The following is a 21,754-nucleotide window of genomic DNA, read 5'->3' on the forward strand; positions in this document are numbered from 1 at the left end:
GAAGCCCAAGGAAAGAAAGCCTAGCTAGGAGCCAGTGATTACCCATGTTAAATGCAGCTCACAGGTAAGGATGATTGCAGGAAGGCTGACAACACTGACTTCATCTTTGGCCTTATGTCTTGTGCCCCCTATCCCTGGCACACAGGTAGCACCACTTTCAATGACTAATAGAGATCCTCTAGTGCACACATAGGACCAGTTTAGATAACTACCCTGTGACCTCACCACCATGCTCCTCTACCCACAAAATCTGGGGATTAAGGCATAGATAGGGATGGAAAATAGCTGTGTAGTGCTGTGGGTCAGCCGTCTACCCATTCCTCTCAGTAAATTACTCTGAACAAAACTGTGTAAATGGTATGGAATTGTTTTGCTTTGCTTTTTGGTTATTAAAGTGTCTTCTCAGTCTGGAGGGTACGTTAATGACTCTAACAATGATTACAGATGGACATTGGAGTTGGCAATATCAAGGTCACCTCTGCCTTTCACAAGAGGAGTATTAGTGACATTAAAAGTCTGGTTGGAGTTAGTGTAATAGAAAATGGGAGAAGAAGAATTGGAGGGGAGGTGAGTATAAGTTATATTTTCAAGGAATTTGTGGTAGAAGAGTAAGGAAATGGCCACTAGTATTTTCTACATCTCTCCCTGGCTCTAAGGGGGATCCCGTCACATCTTATAAAAGTGCAGCTTATAATATATACATATTATATACATATAATATATATAATATAATATATTATATACTTATAATATATACATATATATCATACACACACACACACACACACACATATATATATATATAACTATTTAGGCATAGCTGATTTAATTTCTATAAGGTCAGTATGTGCCATCAGCATAGAAATTTGGAACCAGATGAGGCCATCAGTTATTTCAATAAATTTCCCACCCAATAAAGGAAACTTCTTTTTTTCTGAAATTTTTTCTTTTTATTTATTTATTCATGATAGAGAGAGAGAGAGAGGCAGAGACACAGGAGGAGGGAGAAGCTGGCTCCATGCCGGGAGCCCAACGTGAGACTCCATCCCAGGACTCCAGGAGCGCTTCCTGGGCCAAAGGCAGGTGCTAAACTGCTGAGCCAACCAGGGATCCTCCAGAACCTTCTTTTTAAATATTAATACAAAACTACTTTTTTTCATATGCCATCAAAGGATCCAGAGATGAACAAGGCATAGTTCCTGCTCTTAAGAAACATACATTTTAGTGGGAGGAGGGAGGCATATATGCTTCCTCTGTGATAAATATTAAGATAGAGGCATGTACAAAATATTATGAAAATACAGGGCAAAGAGAACTAACTTGCCTGGGGAAGTTGAGAAAGATGATATGCATGAAAAGATGACACTTGAACTAGACCTTGAAGGAGAATGTGACATTTTCCAGGCAGACTGCTGGGGAGAATCCCTTTATCAAATAATAATCCAGCTCCTGTTTGAATGCTTATAGCAATAGAGAGCTCACTATCTCATGAGTTCATTCCATTCTAAATTGCTTTAAGTTGCTTACCTGTTCTTCTATTGAACCAAATAATGACATTTAATATTTCTACTCATAAGTCCCAGTTTTCTCCTCTGGAGCTAATGGGCAAAGACTTGTCCTTCTAACATATAGATCATTTCTGTGTTTGAAAATAGACATCATGTTTTCTTTTAAAGCCATCTCTTTTCCATTTTGAGAAAGGGAACTAAATAGTCTTGGGTTGGGTTCCCTGGAAAGCAGACCCTGAAACCAAGATTAGCATGCAGGAGGTTTATTAGGGAGTGCCCTTGAGATCATTGCCATGTAAAGAGAAGATCGGGCAGGAATGGGCAGAGGGAACAACTAATGTTGGAGAGGATGTGGAGAAAGGGAACCCTCTTGCACTGTTGGTGGGAATGTGAACTGGCGCAGCCACTCTGGAAAACTGTGTGGAGGTTCCTCAAAGAGTTAAAAATAGATCTGCCCTACGACCCAGCAATTGCACTGTTGGGGATTTACCCCAAAGATACAGATGCAGTGAAACGCCGGGACACCTGCACCCTGATATTTATAGCAGCAATGTCCACAATAGCCAAACTGTGGAAGGAGCCTCGGTGTCCATCGAAAGATGAATGGATAAAGAAGATGTGGTCTATGTATACAATGGAATATTACTCAGGCATTAGAAATGACAAATACCCACCATTTGCTTCGATGTGGACGGAACTGGAAGGTATTATGCTGAGTGAAATAAGTCAGTTGGAGAAGGACAAACATTATATGGTCTCATTCATTTAGGGAATATAAAAAATAGTGAAAGGGAATAAAGGGGAAAGGAGAAAAAATGAGTGGGAAATATCAGAGAGGGAGACAGAGCATGAGGACTCCTAACTCTGGGAAACGAACAAGGTGTGGTGGAAGGGGAGGTGGGCGGGGGGTGGGGTTGACTGGGTGATGGGCACTGAGGGGGGCACTTAATGGGATGAGCACTGGGTGTTATGCTATATTTTGGCAAATTGAACTCCAATTAAAAAATATGTAAAAAAATAATTAAAAAAAAAAGGAATGGGCAGAGGGAGAAGTAAAGGTGTGATGCAGTTCTAATAGAAGCTCCAACCAACCCTGTAGGAAGTTCTGAAAATCAACTGATCCTTCAAAGGTGTCTAGAGTTAGGGCAAGAGGACATGTTCTTTATACCCTATGACAACTAATCATTTGGGGTAGTTTACCCTGGAAAGGGGGCATGACTTTGGGCAAGGTGGTTCTCTTCAGCTCGTACAATTCCCAGAGTGGTCTGACAGCTAAAATGTATTGTTGGGGCATTATTAGCATCTGTGGTAGGTAATCCTTTATTTCTGAAGTGGATCTGTAGGAGATCTGGGTGATGCAAAAGAGGAATCTCACGAACTGCTAATTCTTTCAGCAATATTTTGGAGACTGGTAAATGAATGCAAAAATACTTGTTTTTGTTTTTTTATTAGCAAATAAATACCATGAACATTAAAGTGATGGAGGTTCAACTTAATGGTTCTAGGCTGATTGGGTCTAATGTACAGTTGTACCTTTCCTGTGTTAATTATCTCAGTCATGATGGCCCTTTATACACTAATGCTTTAAAGACGCCCAAAAGGCAAGGTGAAGAAGTACATTCATGCAATAAATGTGACTGGAAATCTTCATTAGGAGACAAAAATGTAAGTGGGGATGCATAGTGGGCTGCAAACTGAAATATATCCCTGTCCTTCATCCTCAAAGATGACACTTCTTGTGGTGATCACAATGCATGCTGGGTGCCTGCAAAGATGGATGCGTGGCCACCAGTCCTTTCCACTCCATGCACACATGAAGATTGCTCTTTGATTTGTGGCTTCGGCCATAATTTGCAAAGCCTGTCACTGCTTGCAACTTATAGTTAGCCCAAAGCTTTGTTGAAACAGAGCTGTCCCATTCCCGACTGCTGTATACCAGATTGATGTGTCAACTAAATTAATAACACTGGGCCGCTCATTATACCAGAAAACATTTGTCCAAGCTATAACTCTTGTCTCTTGATTTCTGTTTGGCTTCATTAACCTCTTTTTGATGCCACAGATAAAATGGTCATGTAAGGCATCTTTTATTTAATGAAAGATTGGCAAGATAAAAAGTTGAAATGGGCATTGTTGGGAGAGAGGAGTCAGAAAGGATGATTGTAGAGGATGATAGAATTAGGTAAGAGGAGGGTATGATGGAGGTGAGATAGAGCCATGTTAGTTTTCCTCTCTTCTTACTTTTACCTTTTATTATTGGATTTCTCCACATAGTAGCTGGTAGTTTCTTTAGATCTCGTTTTTAATTGTGAGAGGGTTTTAGGAGAAGACTAAGAGAAAAGAGGGTAGGGTTGGTATATATTAGATTGGTTTTCTTTTAAAGTTATTTTCATTAGCATGGGCTCATTTACTATGGACCCTCATGGATTATCTCTCAGGGCTATCTTTCCCTGTGTATTTGAACCAGCTGTGGTCTCGCAATGGATGGAGAGTTATTAGGGTATTCAAGAACCTCCTGGTGTAAGATATGTTCCCTTCACATAGAATGGGTTGAATTATTTTGTTTACAATTGGGATTCCTTTCATCCTTAGCTGTACCTATTAAGTTGTATTTGGAAGCTTTTGTCATTTTGTTACATCCACTAGATTTTGTGAAAACTAGAGTGGAAAAAGGGAATTTGGGGAAGTCTCAGATGAAACACTGTCAGGAAGTAACAAGAAAACAAATCACTTTTTCCTGAAAGCCTTTCTGGGTGGCTGACGTTCCTTTCCTGTTGTAGTTCTCTGTAGACCCCTGACAAGCCTTGGAATAATTCAACTTTGTTGTCCTGGAATCCCACTATAATCCCATAACCTAAGGACAAAGTTGGCATTACCTGAAGAATAGTACTTGTATTGTAGTAGGAAACTAGGGGCAGAGGCTGGCAGCAATTTAGAATAAACACACATGAAGTTCTTATTCTATTCTGAATTAATTCCTACTCCTTCCCATCCATTCTTCCTTCCCTACCCACTCCTGCTTCTCTGAATTCCCTGGTCCTTTGAGGCTCCTCTTTAACTGTATGTTTAAGCCAGAGGAAGGAGCTATGATAAGCACCATTTTACCCCTAGCAGAAAGAATTGCCCTCAAATGACTAAGCATCTGCTGTTTCATTCTGGATTGCCTGTGGGAAATGTGAAAAGTTCAAGCCACATGAAGCAATCATAGCTCTGGCAGAGCCAAAGGGGCTGGCAGCTTTCATTGCCGAATCAGGGTCTTTGGATACCAGCTGGATATTTCCCAACCTGTGTTTTTTTCAATAGTGGGTGCCCAAAAAATACTCAGCAATTTCTTAGCTATACAAGAATATGTTCCTGAACGAAGAAATCACTGTATAATTTTGTTTAGAAGCCTAGTCTCTTGTGACTGTACTTTGAAGCTCTAGTTTGGGGGATAAAAAAGAGCTGCCCCTTTTAGAGAGACACAATTTTGTTAGCTGGATTGTTATAAAATGGAGATGAACCATCAGATAAAAGATAGGGGGCACTGACCAAGAAAAGAGATGCCATTACCCAGGAGGAAGTCAGGGGAAAATGGATTGAGAAAGAAGGACAAGGCCGAGAGGGTCTTCATTTTGTGGTTTCAGATTCTTCTAGCTGTAAGGCAGAGATAAAATGCAGGGCTTGACATCTCAAAACAGCAGGTGAAATATGGCTTAAAATGGGAGAAATTTAAAATGTCTCCTCCCTCAAAAGGAGGGAGAAAACATAAGATTCTCAGAATTGACAGAAGGTTATGTGTATAAGAGACAGGTCAAATTGAGACCTGTGGCATTAGACAGGTAAGAGAAAGAACAATCTTCTATGTGCTGATCTAAAATAAGCCTTAATTATACATAAGCTTGAATAAAAGTCCTCCTAACTTGTAGCTTAGGTACATTGTTTGCACCTTACTCTAACTTGCATGTCTCATTATCACAGGGGAAGATGGAAAACTCAACGTGCTATTATTTTAGCAGTTACATCTTTATAGAAAATATACTGACCAAATCTTACTACCATGTGCTTCTCCCTGATATCCATACCTGAGTACCACCCACCTGCTAGGCCAGTGTGCGTATACCACCTCCATCAATAAGTTTAAGAGTAAATTGATGGCATTTCCATTATTCATTCTAAGTGTTAGACATCCACAGTTGTGATAAGTTCAGAAGGCTCGAAAAATATGAAAAGTGTGTGTTTTCCTAGAACTCATTTGACAGTGAGACCTCACATGAACTAATGTGAGGCCATTTAGAGTCTTTATTCCACTTAATGCAACTCTTTATGTATTTTGCAATAGAAATATTAACATATTTGATTGTAGGAAGCTTCCCTATGCTCCAAGGATTTCAGACAATGAGAATATAGACCTATGTTGATTTTTCCCTAAAATCTAAGAGGTAGTTTTAGGAATAAAGTTACTACAAATATTTATAATTCAAACATCCCATTTTAAAAGGCATGTGAAAAAGTAAATGATGAACACAAACCTTTGTAACCAGTTGATTCAGACTCTCCCTTACTATCTTTTTTTTTTCTTTTTTCTTTTCTTTTTTTTTTTATTTTACCTTTTTACAATTCTAGGATGAATCCTCCATGTTCTTCCAGTTTGGCCCATCAATTGAACAGCAAGCTTCTGTAATGCTCAATATCATGGAAGAGTATGACTGGTACATCTTTTCTATTGTCACCACCTACTTCCCTGGCTACCAGGACTTTGTAAACAAGATTCGCAGCACCATTGAGAACAGCTTCGTGGGCTGGGAGTTAGAGGAAGTCCTCCTGCTGGACATGTCCCTGGATGATGGAGATTCTAAGATCCAGAACCAGCTCAAGAAACTGCAGAGCCCCATCATTCTTCTCTATTGTACTAAGGAAGAAGCCACGTATATCTTTGAAGTAGCTAACTCAGTAGGGCTGACTGGCTACGGCTACACATGGATTGTACCTAGTCTGGTGGCAGGGGATACTGACACAGTGCCCTCGGAGTTCCCCACTGGCCTCATTTCTGTGTCCTATGATGAATGGGACTACGGCCTCCCTGCCAGAGTGAGGGATGGAATTGCCATAATCACCACTGCTGCTTCCGACATGCTGTCTGAACACAGCTTCATCCCTGAGCCCAAGAGCAGTTGTTACAACACCCATGAGAAGAGAATCTACCAGTCCAACATGCTAAATAGGTGAGTGTGGGACAGAGGGCACACTGATGGCAGAGGTCAGAGGAGGGCTTTCAGCATTGGGGTTGGAGGTTTGGAAAGGCTGGGAAGAATAGTTCAAGATGTCAGAGGTTGAAGGCTGGCCACTGGGATGGCAGTCGTTTGTGATGGTGGGAGTGTTTCAGATCCAAAGCTTGCTGTGCTGGGTTCCTATTCTAAGAGATACAAAACAGTTCCCACTTACTGATCACTTACTATGCACTAGGTGTTACTTAAGTGTTTTGCAGGTTTGACCTCGTTTAACCCTCAAAGCTGTACTCTATGAGACAGATGTTAAAAATTGTTTCCATTTTATGATTCAAGAGAATAATGTTTGTAGGTGTAAACTGCCCATAATCAGTCTTCATGTAAGAGGTTCAGTCTGGAGTTGTATGCAGGCCTCTGTGAGCCCTACATACTTGACTGCTCTAAAAGACACAGTGGGCATAGACATGAGGGAGGACCTACCAGTCCCTTTACTTAGGAATGCTGCTGTACTGGGAGGGAATGGAGAATAGGTTATGTGGGTCTGGAGGCACATGAGGAGGGTTCTGTCCTTGGTTTTTGTCTCCTTTGCTTCCCTCTCTGCCTTAGAAATGTGAGATGGCTGCCAAAGAGGAGCCTTCTGTAGTTGATCTTAGTCCGACTTCTTCAGTAGGAAGAAGATATAGGTAAAGTTCTGCTCCCCTGACCTTACCTCATAATCCAGCCATGACTCCAGCACATCCTCCTGTGGATATCATGTGACTGTGTAGGGCAGAAGATTCTATATGAGGCTTCTGTGGTTCTGTGATTTGTATAAAACTGCTGCACGTGAACATTGTAAAGATTCAGACAATGCAGAAGATCACAAAGAAGAAAGAAAAGAAAAAGTGTTCTTAAATCCAGCGAACCAGAGATAATCATTATGGAAATAACTAGTGAACATCTTCCTAGTTATTTCTCTATGCATGTGTGTGTGTGTATATATATATATATATATATATATATATATATATATATATACATTTAAACCTATAACTTTACATAAATGGAAATATAACTATACATGCTGTTCAGTAACCTTTCATTCAACAATATGTTTTGAGCATCCATTTTAAATTCATTATGAATTATATCTGACAAATAGAAAGCTATGCAGAAAGCATGTACTCAGGTACCATCCAGCTTAAATAAAATATCAAAGTGTACTCTGGGGAGGTTGAAATATAATTAGTGGAGGTTGAAGGGTGTACCTACTTATACTTGTTTAACCTTTGGAAGGGACTTTATCTAAACTCCCTCACCTAAGCTCTTAATTTGAGTTAAAGTTAAAGCTACCTTTAAAAAAAGATTTATTTATGTATTTTAGAGAGAATGAGGGAGCAAGAGTGTGGGTAGGGGCAGGGGGAGAGAAAGAATCCTCAAGCAGACTTCCTGCTGAGCGCAGAGCCTGATGAAGGCTCTATCCCAGGACTCTGGGATCATGACCTGAGTCGAAATCAAGAGTCAGACACCAGCCAGGCACCTTTTAATGTAGCTCCTGCATAGCTCCTTTTAAGGTAGCTCTGTCTGTGTTCCAATCCTAAGATTATCCCACCTTGAACTCTGCTTTCTGCTTTAGCTGGTTATCACTGCTTGTTTGGTATAGACTGTCTTGGTTTTCTTTCTACCTCTCTAGTCATTCTATCACAAAGTCCTTAGCATGCTCATCTTCCTTTAGACCTTTCTTAAATATTGATGCTTCTCAGGGTTTTGTCCCAGACCCCCTCTTCTGTCCTCTGTTGCCAAGGTTACAACTGATATCTGTAAGTTTCTCCAAAATGACCTCTGGCTGAAAGTTCTCCCTTGAACCCCAGTCTATATCATCAACTGTGACTAGATAGGTTTCTTTGGATGCCACGGGGCCTTACACCTTGGCCACAGCCAAACTGCTTTCTCTCCCATTCCCCTCCCACCCTCTTCTGGACAAATCTGTACCACCTATAAAGACTACATGCTATTTATTACTCAGCTGCCTAAAGTAAAAATTGCCCAAATATCTTTGCCTTCACATCTCTACCATCTCCTAGCTGACCGTCTCCTAGTGCCACTTCCCACGGATCTCCTCTGGAGTATGTTCACGGCTGCATCCCCATGCCATGTCCCTGTTTGGCTCTCCTCACCTGCATTGCTGCAGGGCCTAGTAAATATCTTCTGGTTCTCCGTATTGCTTCCTTCCAATTTCCAAATTGCAGCCAGAGTGATCTAAAATGAAAATGTGATTTCATCACTCTCCTGCTTAATGCCTTTCAATGGCTTTTCATTGCTCCTGTAATAAAGTCCCATCTCCTTGATATGGTTTATAAAGTCTTCCACTGCATAGGCCCACTCATCTTTCCAAAATTGTCTCCTGCCATGCTCTCCCTCGAATGCTATATTCTTGCAATACTGAACCTACTTTAGTTCTTTGAAAATACCATGTTTTTTTTCTCTCTTCTAGCTCCTTTCTCTACCTTGAATATATTTCCCAGGAGTCTCCTCCCACCTGTATGTAAATGCAGATGCTCCTTCACCTGCCTCCTTTTCATTCCTCAGGACTGGGTCCTGGCATCACTTCCACTGAGAAGCTTTCCTGGACCATGGGCTAATGGGACCCTGTGATATGCTTTCACTGCATCTTATGCTTGACCAGGAAAGCCACTCTTCAGACAGTTGTAACTCTCTGTTTTTTTATCTCTTGTCCCTGTAAGTTCTGTGAAAGAAGTGACCTTTCTGTCCTACTTATTTCCAAGTACCCTCACTCTTGGTGTCTTGTGTGGCAAAGGGAAGAAAGACACTTGGAGTGAATAAATGACCTCCTCGGAGATGCTGAACTGCCCAGTGCAGAACAACCCTGTAGGAGTTTTCTTCTGCTTCTCTTTGCAAGATAATAGAGATTTCCTTGAAAAAAATGACTATTTATTTGGTTCTGTACATTCAGGTTTTCTCCCATGGTCTGTAGTGTTAAATTAAAATCTGATGCCAGTGACTTTACCAGGTCATCCAATAACTTTACCAAATATTCATCCATTAAAACCAGTGATGACAATGAAAACTATCTAGACCAAAATGTCTGCCAAACAACCAAGGAAATCAAACGAGTGTTAAGTTAAAATCCATAAATTTTGGTCCAGGAATGCCTGCTTATGTCCTAAAACTTTGTCCAGGTGAGCCATCCTCTGCATCCTCTCACTTGCCATTGGGCTTACTTTACCTTAGAATGTAAATGTTCTCTTCGAAGTCTGGTTTCTGATGACTGCACCTTTAAAACCACAGTTGGTTCTGACTTTTGTTGTTGTGTCTTGTGGCCACTCAGAAAGAGAGCACTCCTTAGTCCTCCTTTCTCCTTCCTCAGACGTTATTGGCAAGATGGCCACAAATACCCAGTGCCATGTTTGCCAGTGTAGCAGTCCTAAAAAGAACAAAGATTACACAGTCTAGATTATTCATAAATTCCTTGAGTCCCAGGGTAGAGCAGAGAGTCTACCTCAATTTCCCCCGTATACTGCATAAAAAGTGTCTTCAGACTTACCAAAGCACTTCTCCACTAAAGGCTTTCCTCTGTGCACTTTCTCTTCTGTCCCAATTACCTGATTTTTTTTTTTTTTGTGGTGGGGGAGGGTTCTGTATCTAACTGCCTGTGAGACCTCTTCTCTTGGCTGTCTCCCTTGTCTGCATACCTGCATCCCTCTTCCTTCCCTGCCCTCAAGTGCATCTCCTCAGGGCTCCTGAATCCAGTCTTTAGCCTCTCTTGAGACTATTTTAATATCGTTTTCTATCAAGGTCCAGGAAGGATTGGGGTTGACTAATGGGGACTATAAAGGAGCTATCCTCAAAGTCTGAGCTATTATTGTATGGCGCAGTACTTGGAATCATCAGTAGAATTCAATTAGGCACACTCAGTCCCAGCTCCTCTTACAGTATCCTGGTCTGAAATCGGCCTCTTTTTCCCCCCTTCAAGAGCTTTGGTCTCACTAGGGTCACTCTTTTAAATAACAAACCAAGCAGCCACACCATTTAGCCACAGCAGGAAACCTTTGCAAATAAAATTGTTGCAAATGGTTGGTTGTTTTATGAGGATGACTTTTTCTTTGGCCTGCTGCTCTTGTCTCTCTGCAACAGCAGCGGGAAGAAGCCTCTTCAGGAGGTATCTGGGACTGACCCAGCCCCCATGACACCAGAAATATGGAGTCTGGAAGTGGATTTTCCTCTGGCCTTCTGAAAACCCAGTAACATTAACAGGCCCTGTTGTCTCCGGAAGCGGAAGTGTTGTATGGGGAGGTAAAGCTCTCATTTATACCTGACCAAAGTGGATTTCTTTCTAGACTTAGGGACCACGGATTGGAGGCTCTATTGTTATCACTGAATGCCACAGAGAGACATACATTTGAAGTGACTCACTTGTTAGTTATCAAGGAAGATTTTTTTTTTTAAATGACCTATAAGCATTCTCAGAGAGTATTCTTGAAATAAACATTATTTATCAGGTATTATGCCAAATTCCCTACTGGGAACTTCAACTTCCTTGAAACTTGGCTGGTCAGGTATGGTTTTGGTGACTATCTCCAAATAGGCTCTAGGTTGCTGGACAGGCCTGGCAAAGTTGCTAGAAAAATACAAAATCCCAGTTAAATTGGACTTTTAGATAAACAGTAGCTAAATCTCTTACTATAAATCTATCCCAAATGTTGCATGGGACCTACTGCTACTAAAAAAAAAACTTGTTTATCTGAAATTCAGATTTAATAGGGCTCCCGTTTTTTTTGTTTTTGTTATATGTGACAACCTTACTTTGTACACTAATAAGAATAGTTTTCCGTTGGAACTTTGTAGCATTCATTTATGCCTTATTAGTAAATGTAGTCCAGTGTCCCATACTGCTGCCCAAGCCATGCTGAGATAGAGTTTTATTCCAACTGGGAACTTTATTCGATTGAAAGAGTTGAATAATTTCTTCTGTCATGTGTTCCCTAAGTGAAGGATCTTACTTAGTTCCTGAGAAAAATCTTAACAGTTTTGATAACAGATAATCTGAAAGTGTTTAGAAAGTGAGTAGGCCAGTCATCTAAACCTGTCTTTATTCCCCTGAGCTAGAGAAGAATTGTTAGCTATTAGTAGGCACATGTCTGTATTTTTCCTTTATCACTTCCCTGGGGGAGTAGTTAATGGCTATTTTCCTTTTCAATGTGTGTTCCAATATGCTGCTAGTCTGTTGCTGTCACTTGGGTAATGGTGTACTGGCCATTGACCTCCAGGCTTGCTGGCTGTCCTGAACACCCGGTGCACCCAACTTTTGGAAAAAAACAGATGCTCTTTGTGATGGCTGGATCTCAACAGAGCAAACCTCTTTATGAATCTTGTCTAATTATTTCCCCCTGGCATCCTCAGTTTTCCTACTCAACATTTGTTTAGCTGCTTCCTTTCCCATAAAAGTTGCCATCTGAAAGGTCAGAATCCTCCTCCTGGCCCTGCCTGTGAGAGGTGAGGATAGTTGCTGGGAAGAAAGGTATTCTATTAGGCTCCTCCTAGAAGAGCTCTGATGAACTCAGTCCTCCTCTAACCTTGAGGAATACTCCCTATCCTCAAACCCTTGTAGTAGATGGATTGTTCCCATAGGATACCCACTTGACTCTTGTGGCCAGAAAAGTGCTGAGAGATTAAGAGATAAATGAGAATTTGAGTCCATTCATTTTTAGACACTGGGCAAGAGCTGCACGGTCATTACCCTCTTTTCGTTATTAAATGTTCATGGAGTGCCATGTATTGGCAGATTTCTGGGAAGGCAAATATGTATGTATTCTGGGTTTACTTAACATAATTTATCTGTGAATAGCCAAAAGGTTCCATGAAAACATAGTTATAAGTGGGCTGTCAGGCATCATGGCCCTGCACCTGCTTAAAGAAATCCACTAGAGTCTAAGGAAAGCTACATTTTCATTGGAAATATGTAGTACAGCAAGACACACCTGTGTGTGTAGAGAGATGTTAACTGCTCAGTGGTGTAGGAGATACAGATTGGGGAAAAGAATAACTCAGAAATCTAATAAACATCCTAGAAGATCTGTTCAGTGCTTTCACTGTCCACGGAAAAAGGACTCAATGGAGGATTATTAAGATACTTCTGTTTTCTTCTTTTTTTTTAATCTTTTTATTTTTTTATTTTTTTAATTTATTTTTTAAACAATTCATTTTTTTAAAAATTTTTTATTTATTTGTGATAGTCACAGAGAGAGAGAGAAAATGAGGCAGAGACACAGGCAGAGGGAGAAGCAGGCTCCATGCACCGGGAGCCCGACCTGGGATTCGATCCCAGGTCTCCAGGATCGCGCCCTGGGCCAAAGGCAGGCGCCAAACCGCTGCGCCACCCAGGGATCCCTAATTTATTTTTTATTGGTGTTCAATTTACTAACATACAGAATAACCCCCAGTGCCCGTCACCCATTCACTCCCACCCCCCGCCCTCCTCCCCTTCCACCACCCCTAGTTCATTTCCCAGAGTTAGCAGTCTTTACGTTCTGTCTCCCTTTCTGATATTTCCCACACATTTCTTCTCCCTTCCCTTATATTCCCTTTCACTATTATCTTCCTCATTCTCCTGTCAGATAGATAGTCATTTCAGTAAGTGATCTTTGCTTCCTTTCCTTAAATTCAAACCTGTGAGGAGCATTTGCAAATGTTTTTAGCACTGAGACCCCTGCATGATTCTTTCCATAATCACTATGTAATTCTATGGCTGACTTGTACAATTTAAAACGCACCCGTGACATTGTTGGTTTTTCTCTCCTCTTTCTTCTCTTCTGTTTTCTTCCTCCTCCTTTCTACTTCTTCCTTAAAAACAAAACAAAACAACTATTTATAATTGGAAGAGAGGGCAGGAGATAAGAAGGAATGAATGGGAAAAGTCTTCCATTTCATGGAGGACAAGTTTGAGGTGGGAGAGGATGCACATCTGTGCTGGGAGAGAAGACAAGTGGTACATTGTCCCTGGGAAGGAATAGGATGGTCTTGAAGAGGACAGAAGTAAGAACAGAGTAAGGCAGTGGCTCTCAGTGGAGAATAGCAAATCTGCCTCAATAAGGACATGGGTCAGTGGCAATGGTAAGGGTTAAGAAGAGAGTCCTAAAGCAGCCCCATTGTCAGCCAGGCTGTGGATGTTAGGAAATCCAGTGTTGGTTGTCTTTATGAGTACGGACTGCACAGCAGGCATTGTGCAGTTACCTAAGATGATACTTGTAAAAATCCTGACCCATGCATGTGTCTCTAGGAGATGTTCCTGATTGCTCTGTTAGCAAGACAACTTATAGGCCCACCCTCCCAAGAGCTCAATACCCCCATCGCCTGCTTCATTCTTCTTGGTAGTCCTTATCTGACATACTGTATATATTTTATCCTTAAGTATTTTTGCCGTCTTACTCTCCTTAGTTGAATTCAGACTTCACGAGAGCAGGATTTTTTTAACCTCTGTGTTCCCATCACAAAGCCTAATATGTTAGAGGCACTTGATAAGTATTTGGCAGTTAAAAGCACCAATGAAGATGGGAATCACTGCCCCTATTTTATGTTTTTAAGAGACTTGAGGCACAGGGCCTCCCCAGCCTAGGCAGTGTGATGTCAAAGTCTGGCCTGGCTCTGCCTCGAGCATCTGGTTTCAGCCCTTCACCCTGCTGCACATTAACTACGCTTAAAGGCCCCTCCTGTCCCTGAAAATCAAAATTGGAAGGATCCTTGGCACTCGTCTGATCCAGCTTTTTCAGTATATATATCCTCACGGAATGGATGGTAGAATGATGAATGATTTTATAAATGTGAGATCAGAGTCTCAGGGGGATCACTGACCTGTTAGAGGCTGGGTGGAGGTAGAGGGGGGCAGCACCCAAGTGTCCTGATGGCAAGAGTGGCACTCTTCAGAGAGCATGCTCCCTGCTTGACCATGTCCTCAGAAGGGCTGGCCGGCAGCCAGGCCTGTCCTGTTAACCTTTGCCCTGGTCTGGCAAGAGCCCCATGATTCTTGCTCCTTGGTTCTTACCCAGACAAGGGTGCAAATTCACAGTTAATGGGAATTGAAGCTGGCGTTATTTAGGGATTGAGTGGGAGTCATTTCTCCATCTGCTCTCTCTTCCCACCAGAGAATAAAGGCTGGCTGGGTGGAGGTAAGGATGGAGGCGAGTTGCCAGAAAGCTAGAGTGCTGTCATTTATGGTTACAGACATGGGCTGGAAGCCTGAGTGAAGGCTGGACTGGAGCCGGCCAAGGTCAGCCTACCGTGAGCTTCTTGAGAGCAGAGATAGTTCTGTGGCTTTTGCATCTATACAAGACCTTACTCGTTTCAAACAAATAACGGTTTGAGCCTTTTTCTTGTTTCTTGTTTCCTCTCCAGTAGAGCTGTCAGGGATACATAGGTGGTCATCTCCTGGAAGGAGTTCTCTAGGACCTGATGTAGCTGATAAGGATTTGGAAGGAACTGGGGTTGCTAAGGGGTCTGAATCAGCACCGCAGACAGGGCCATGTGGAGAAGCCAGGACCAGGCTGGCAGCAGGAGCTGGGGCAGAGGAACCTTCCCTCGACTTTCAGGCTTTTACCAGTGGCTCCTTCTCTTCCGGGAGGGCCTGGCGGGGTTAGCGTGCCCAGACTGGCACCAGTCCCCAAGCTGGGCCGGCTGGTCACACATGAAGGAGCTGCTGCTGACAGATTAGAGCTCCCTGCTGCTGAAATCTGTTCCCCCTTGTCCGGCTTCCAGCAGCAGCAGCCGGCCGGGGGCTGCCTGCTGCCTCCCTCGCTGCTCAGGCTCTCTTTTCCTCATTCATCACTGCTTCACTCCACCCCCCTACCTTTTTTTCTTTTTCCTTTTCCACCTCTTTGTCGATGGGATTGTTCTGTTCATTGATCTTTGTCCCTCTCTTCTCATTGGCTTTCATTTAAAAGTTTTCAAGTCTTTCCTGCCTTTAGCTTCCAGTGTGCACAGATGACCATAGAGTTCTTGTATGCATGTATGTGTGTTTCACATCCACAGAGGACATATTTGTGTGTGTACATTTACATCTGTCAAATGGAGTCATGTATTAAAAGAACTAGATAGAAACACTTTTGCATATTAAATTCTCCAACTTATCACCACTGAGATTGTTTATTTAGTTGATCACCTGAGAAGGGTTGTATGTGGGCTAGAAGTTGGGAGGAAAAAAAAAAAAGAAGTTGGGAGGAATCTTTTCAAATGGCTTGCCTGGAGTTCTATGAATATCAACTAGGTATTTCCTTCCAGTCTTAATTCCATTTTTAATGTTGCGATGAGTATAAGGATGGTTGCCGAGTATCCCTAGCACATTCATTGTTTGGGCAAAGGAGGTAGACTCAGTAGTCAAGTGGTTCTACATACTTCTAAGAAACCCATAAATGTCCTTTTCTAAAGGAAAGATTTTTTCCTGACAAAGCAACAGAAAAGCCACGGAATCTACACTGTGACAATATTATATTCATGCAAAGCAGTCCATTTCACAGTTCCCTGAAAGAGATCACAGAAGGAATCTAAATGAGGATATGTGTCAAAATACATTTAGTGTTTGATATAAGGGCTGATGATCACAAACTTCAAGTTCATAATCCTGCTAGTAATGAGGGTAATAAAAAATGGCCATTGTTCATACAGAGAATCTTCATATATGTAATCTTACTGAACCATTACTACAAATATAGGAGGGCTTCTTGTATCTGCTACATAGATTACCTGTGGATAGCAACAGAGAAAACTTAGATGCTTACTTTTCATTTCCTCAGTGGCATTTTCAGACACTCTCACCCACTTTTCCCCCCATCCTTGAACGACGATCTACTGAGGACTTTTGTGTAGGCAAAAATGCATGATAGAATGTCATGATAATGTAGTTTATCATTACATAGCTTTTAACATGTCAAATTTCTCTCAATATTTACTAGAGAAAAAGCCGTGTGTGTGTGTGTGTGTGTGTGTGTGTGTTATAGACCATGACTTAATATAGTGATCCCACAGGCTACCCAGGGTCATTATTCTCATTGTTCTGTTACCACACTGCACGTGTGTTCATAGGTGAACCTACCTCTGTTACCTGGGAAAGGAGAGGTGATATACACAACAATCTGTTGTATCTAGAGCATAACAAAGAACCACGAAGAAAGCAGAAAAGGGCTTTGAACTAAAATGACTGGTACAAATTCTTGTCCTAAAATGTGGTTTATTTTAACTTAAAGTTCACTTACTCTAGTTCTATATGTATCCCTAAGAACTTTTGGGGCAATTACACCAGATATGGCCTGGAGTATCAGTCCCCTAGTTTAAATAGGATACATAACCAGAATTAGGCAGTCTGTCCAGAGCTGGTGTGGTAGCTGTATGATTATCAGAACCCAGATTCCTGCTAGCTTTCTATTTTTTTTTTGTTTGTTTATATGATGTGGCCTTCATCCCCCATGCCCAGTAAGGCTGCCAAATCATTTCAAGCAGCAGATTAAAGTTAGGAAGGAGGCTGAGCTATCCCTAAGGAGGTTACTCAGAAGTCCCATACTTTGCTCATAGCCCATGGTTAGAAACCAGTCAGTGGTCACAGCTAGCTGCAAGGGAAGCGGACAAGTTTAGTTTGTGACCAGGGCAGTAAGATGCCCTGTTAAAAAAAAGTTCTGTTAACTAGAGTGATGGCCAAGGACATATCTTTAGTAGGTAGCCAGTACTATCTGAGATACTTGCTTATCTGATATCCTAGATGACAATAGATTAAAAATGATGAATGTAATGAGAATCAGGCAGGCCAGCAGACAGTATTAAGAAATAACAAACAGAATGGTAAGGTGCATAAAATATTAGAAAAACCCAGCAGAAGACCTTGAAAGGGGCTATTGTCTAAGACCATCTGGGGCAAACTGCCATATATTCCCCAGGAAACATATACCCCCTTTAAAACATCCCTGTATAAAGAATAGCATAGTCATTGTTAGGTCATTATTAAGAACTTAAATTATATTGATTATCTTTGGTCAGAGAACTCTGTAATACCTTTCTAAAATTTTCCATTTAAAAGCCTTCTTATAATCAAGGAAAAGCTTGGTACTTAAAAATACTAAGCTTCAGCAATTTAGAAAATTTACTTTAAAAAGGGTTATTGAGTGAATATTATGTGCCAAGTGCTTTATAAGGCCTCATTTAATCTTAAAAGTACTGTATAGAGACATTATTACTTCCATTTTTCAGAGAAAGAAACTGAGACCCCGAAAGGTTAAGTCACTTGCCTACTTTACTTGGGATTCAGACCCAAGTCTTTAAAGATTCCAGGTGTACTTTGCTCCAGGTTGTCCATCCTTCTGAGGGCCATCTCTGTTGCTGAGCAGATAGAGTCAGTTAGATAGGACTGGAACATATGTGAACATTTCATTAACCTGAGACACAGGGCGTTTTTGTAATAAAAAGTTTCCTTTCTTGGCCTCTGGTGAATTCCTGTCCTGACGCCAAGGTAAATCCAGAATCAGTCTGGGAACAGCATCCAATACACACATGTTAGAGACGTTCTAGTCTGAGCCTTATTTCTCTTCCTGTCCCGAAGTGTGTCCCATCTCTGTTTACTGGCCTTGCTATGATCTTGCTCACGTCTGCCTTTTCGGATTAAAAAGGATGATAATTTTTTTTTCTTATTCCTGTATATTTCAGAGTCCTTAGGCCACATCTAGGACAAGAACTTGTAGTCTTTGTAGACCTGAAAGTCCTTGGAACTGAATCAAGAGCAGGCTTTCTGTTCTAAAAATCTACCGAAGCTCCTGGAGGTTACAGACCCATTGAAAATACTGTCAGGGACATGTAGTAAAACAAAACAACACCTTGCCCTCTCATGATTTACAAATGTCTTCCAGGGCCACTATTCATTTTTGACAGGTAGGATAAGTTTGCATTTGTTTAAGGCTGAAACAAATTTGTGTAGGGGCCACTCCTTTGCACCTCACAGTATGACATCCACTAATAGTTGACTTAGTGACACATTCTATAGGTAGGTTGACTCCCTGAATCCTGTGCTAGATGGTAAGTATACAGACAATCTACATCATCCATTTGATTGGTCTCATGAGGAATGGGGTGTCCAGAGAAAGTTGTTTTAAATAGCTGATCTAGACCTATTTTTCTTGTGACACAACATGACCTGCCTAAGAAGCTAGCAGAATACACCTAAGAAACAAAGATCAGAATTTCAGAATACCATGGTTAAAATGTATCAAAATTTTCCCAGTGCTTCTGGACATGAGGCCATAAAGGATCTTACTGTCACAGTTTGTTAGCCACCTGCAAACTCAAGACCTCAAAAGAATATTCTTTTGAAATATACCAGAACCCCCTCCCCCACCAGTATACACGCGCACTATGAGTGCTTGCTCACCTACAAGTTTAAAAATAGGAACCCCTGTGTTGCCATGACTCCCAGTGCTACTGAGCAGACTTCCTCTCTCAGATGTGCTTGCACTTTAGAACACCGGCTAGCAAGGATCTGGCTCAGAGCGGCCTCTAGCGGCTCAGTCCTCAGGGAAGTGCTTCCTACCCGGATCATTCAGCCCAATTCCAAAATTAACCCACACTAGGTAAGTCGAGCACTTGTCTGTTCTGAAACATTCTCCATGTGGTCAGCTTTTTGCAGAATCTTCCTCATGGGCTACGAGTAACAAACCAGTTGGCACCTCTGTGCTCAGAACTGTGGGGGTATAGCTCTAGTTCACTGTCTTGCAGGGGAAACGAGATCTGCATCCCACACACACTTAGCAGCAGCAGGGAGACTGGGTGGGAGAGGTAGTGATGACAAATGAGGTAATTCAAATAAAGTATGTTTGCTCTGATCATCAGAAGTTAACATTTTCCTCTTTCAGATAAAGGAGCCTGCTAAAATTTATCACTGATTCAACCACCTCAGGGAAGTGTTAATGTGCTGACTCGCTCCCATGCTGTCTTCAGTTCCCTATGTTTTGATTTCCCTATGTCAGTGCATCCTGGTCCTGACCATGTGGTTAGAATTTCCAGGGGAGCTTTAAGAAACTGTACAGACCTCAAGACCCCACCCAGAGAAATTCTGATTTAGTTGGATGGGAAGGGAGTAAGGGCCCGGGAGCTAACATCTATTAAAAGCTCCTATGTTGTTACAAAAGGGCAGCCAGGGTGGTGAAGTGCTATTCTCACCTTTGCTGTCATTTTTGTGGTCCCAATGGCCAGAATGGGGTGAAAGGCAATGACAGTTTAGCATAAATTTGAACTCGATGATAATAAAAAAATCCTTTCTTTGATTCTTTCCTGATGACCAGTCTAAGAATTGGGAATCCCTATTAGTGCTATGAAATTTAAATTCTGGAAAGGGTAGAGGATATGGACATCTCATCAGTGATGATCCTCTTGCAGGTGTCATGATTTCCTGATATGGTTGTTGGTCCTTTTGCTGATGCTCCATGTGTCTATTTTATGCAGAGAGGTGAGTTCCCATCAGTAAAGCTAGCAGCATGAGCATCAAAAACAAATCTGACTTTAAATGGCATTCCAGTCCTTCTGTACATAGATTGATTACAAACCGCAAAGAAACAGAACTTTGAAGCTTCGAATTTGATGTCTGCTGGTCTTGAGAAATTTATGCTTTGCTAAATATTGGAGTGTACAAGTGGTTTTAAAATGAAAGTTATTAGCACTAGAAAATGATGTTCTTTGTATTACTGTGCTGTTATTATATTTAATGGAATCACTCCCTAAAGTGCCACAGAATGAAATCAAAGGGAAAACAGTTTAGAATGGTGAAGACACAGGATGAGGGCTAAGGTGAGAAAAGAAATGGTGAGCTGCCCCAGTCTCCTAACCCTTCCCTGGGCTTGATAATGTTCTGGCAGGAGGTGCAGGTGGTTTCAGAATATGTGGTATTATTGGGGTTCTGACTGCTGTGAACAAGCAAGAGAGGGAGGCCACAGCATAGCTTTGAAATTGTATTAAGAAAGGACATAATTTCGTATAATGGAGCAATGCCATCTGCTTAACTAAAGACTTTGCACAGCATAGGAAACTTTACATTTGTCCAAAGAAATAAGAAAAAGAAGTGAAATACCACCTATTGTTAAAGCTGTTTGTGATTTGTAAAAGAGAACCATGACAGAGTCTCCAGACACATTTACCAAGTAGGCAATTAAATGACTGTTCTCATTGTCTTTAACCCTTGGTTTCCACCCATCCAGCCATCTCTCCCACGTTTATCACAAAGGTGCCTGGCTGAACAAATGGCATTTTGTAACTTGTCCTTAAGGCCATCAGACCTGGGCTTCCTTGAATGAGTGGGAGGGAATGAGTCTGCAAACACTTGTTCCCCAAACTCCAGATCCTGGATCTGAGCTATTACGTGGAGGTTTCTGGCATCTCTTCACCAATAGCAGAACGTGAGGGAGGAAGTAATCATTATTAAGAAACATTTATTAATTGCTCCACAGTGCATTTTCCTCTTTTGGGCTCAACCAGGCATGTTCTAATATTGAGCTGGCTCCTCAAGGTTGAATTGAAAATGTCTTATGCAGGCAGTCAAATCTTTATTTTGCATATGCCCAATGACTGGCGCTACAAGTAGGATTAAGTGTGTTTAGTTCTTTGTTTCCAAGCAAATAGAGTTTTTTCCAGATTTCCTATCAGGGGCACATGAGCCCATATTGCGTTTTGCATTGGAGGTGGAGGGTGGACAAAAGGAGTTACTGCTATTACACTGCAATCCTCAGTCATGGAGTTGTGAATCTTAGTGCCCGAGCGCCATGGCCATTCTTAGGTGTCCCTTCTCTTAACAGGGATTTCCTTTCCCTTCCTGGCATTGTTTTCATCTTGCCTCAAGGGATGTCACCTTCATTTCATCCTGGCAATTTGATGTTGTCTTAAAAACCCAGCAGGGAGGAGAAGGGGCACAGTGGTTAATCTCCCCAGAGCACCTCACTGTGCTGCTCACCATGCTTCTGTGTTAAGTCAAAGGGATGATCTAGAATATCCATGTACTCTCCTGGAGAAGCCGATGGTATAGCC

The 21,754-nt window shown here is 41.7% G+C and overlaps 1 protein-coding gene across 12 annotated transcripts in view; it reads left to right on the top strand.

Moving 5' to 3' along the window:
- GRIN2B (glutamate ionotropic receptor NMDA type subunit 2B) overlaps positions 1–21,754 on the top strand; it is a 502,860-nt gene that overhangs the window by 301,526 nt on the left and 179,580 nt on the right. For all 12 annotated transcript variants that reach the window (XM_072798946.1, XM_072798943.1, XM_072798951.1 and 9 more), the window contains one exon: positions 6,114–6,712. In XM_072798946.1, coding sequence (XP_072655047.1) covers positions 6,114–6,712 — 599 coding nt within the window. The remainder of the gene's footprint in view (positions 1–6,113; positions 6,713–21,754) is intronic.

The sequence above is a fragment of the Canis lupus genome, chromosome 25 (assembly GCF_048164855.1).
Source record: "Canis lupus baileyi chromosome 25, mCanLup2.hap1, whole genome shotgun sequence".
In the NCBI taxonomy this organism is placed as follows: Eukaryota; Metazoa; Chordata; class Mammalia; order Carnivora; family Canidae; genus Canis; species Canis lupus.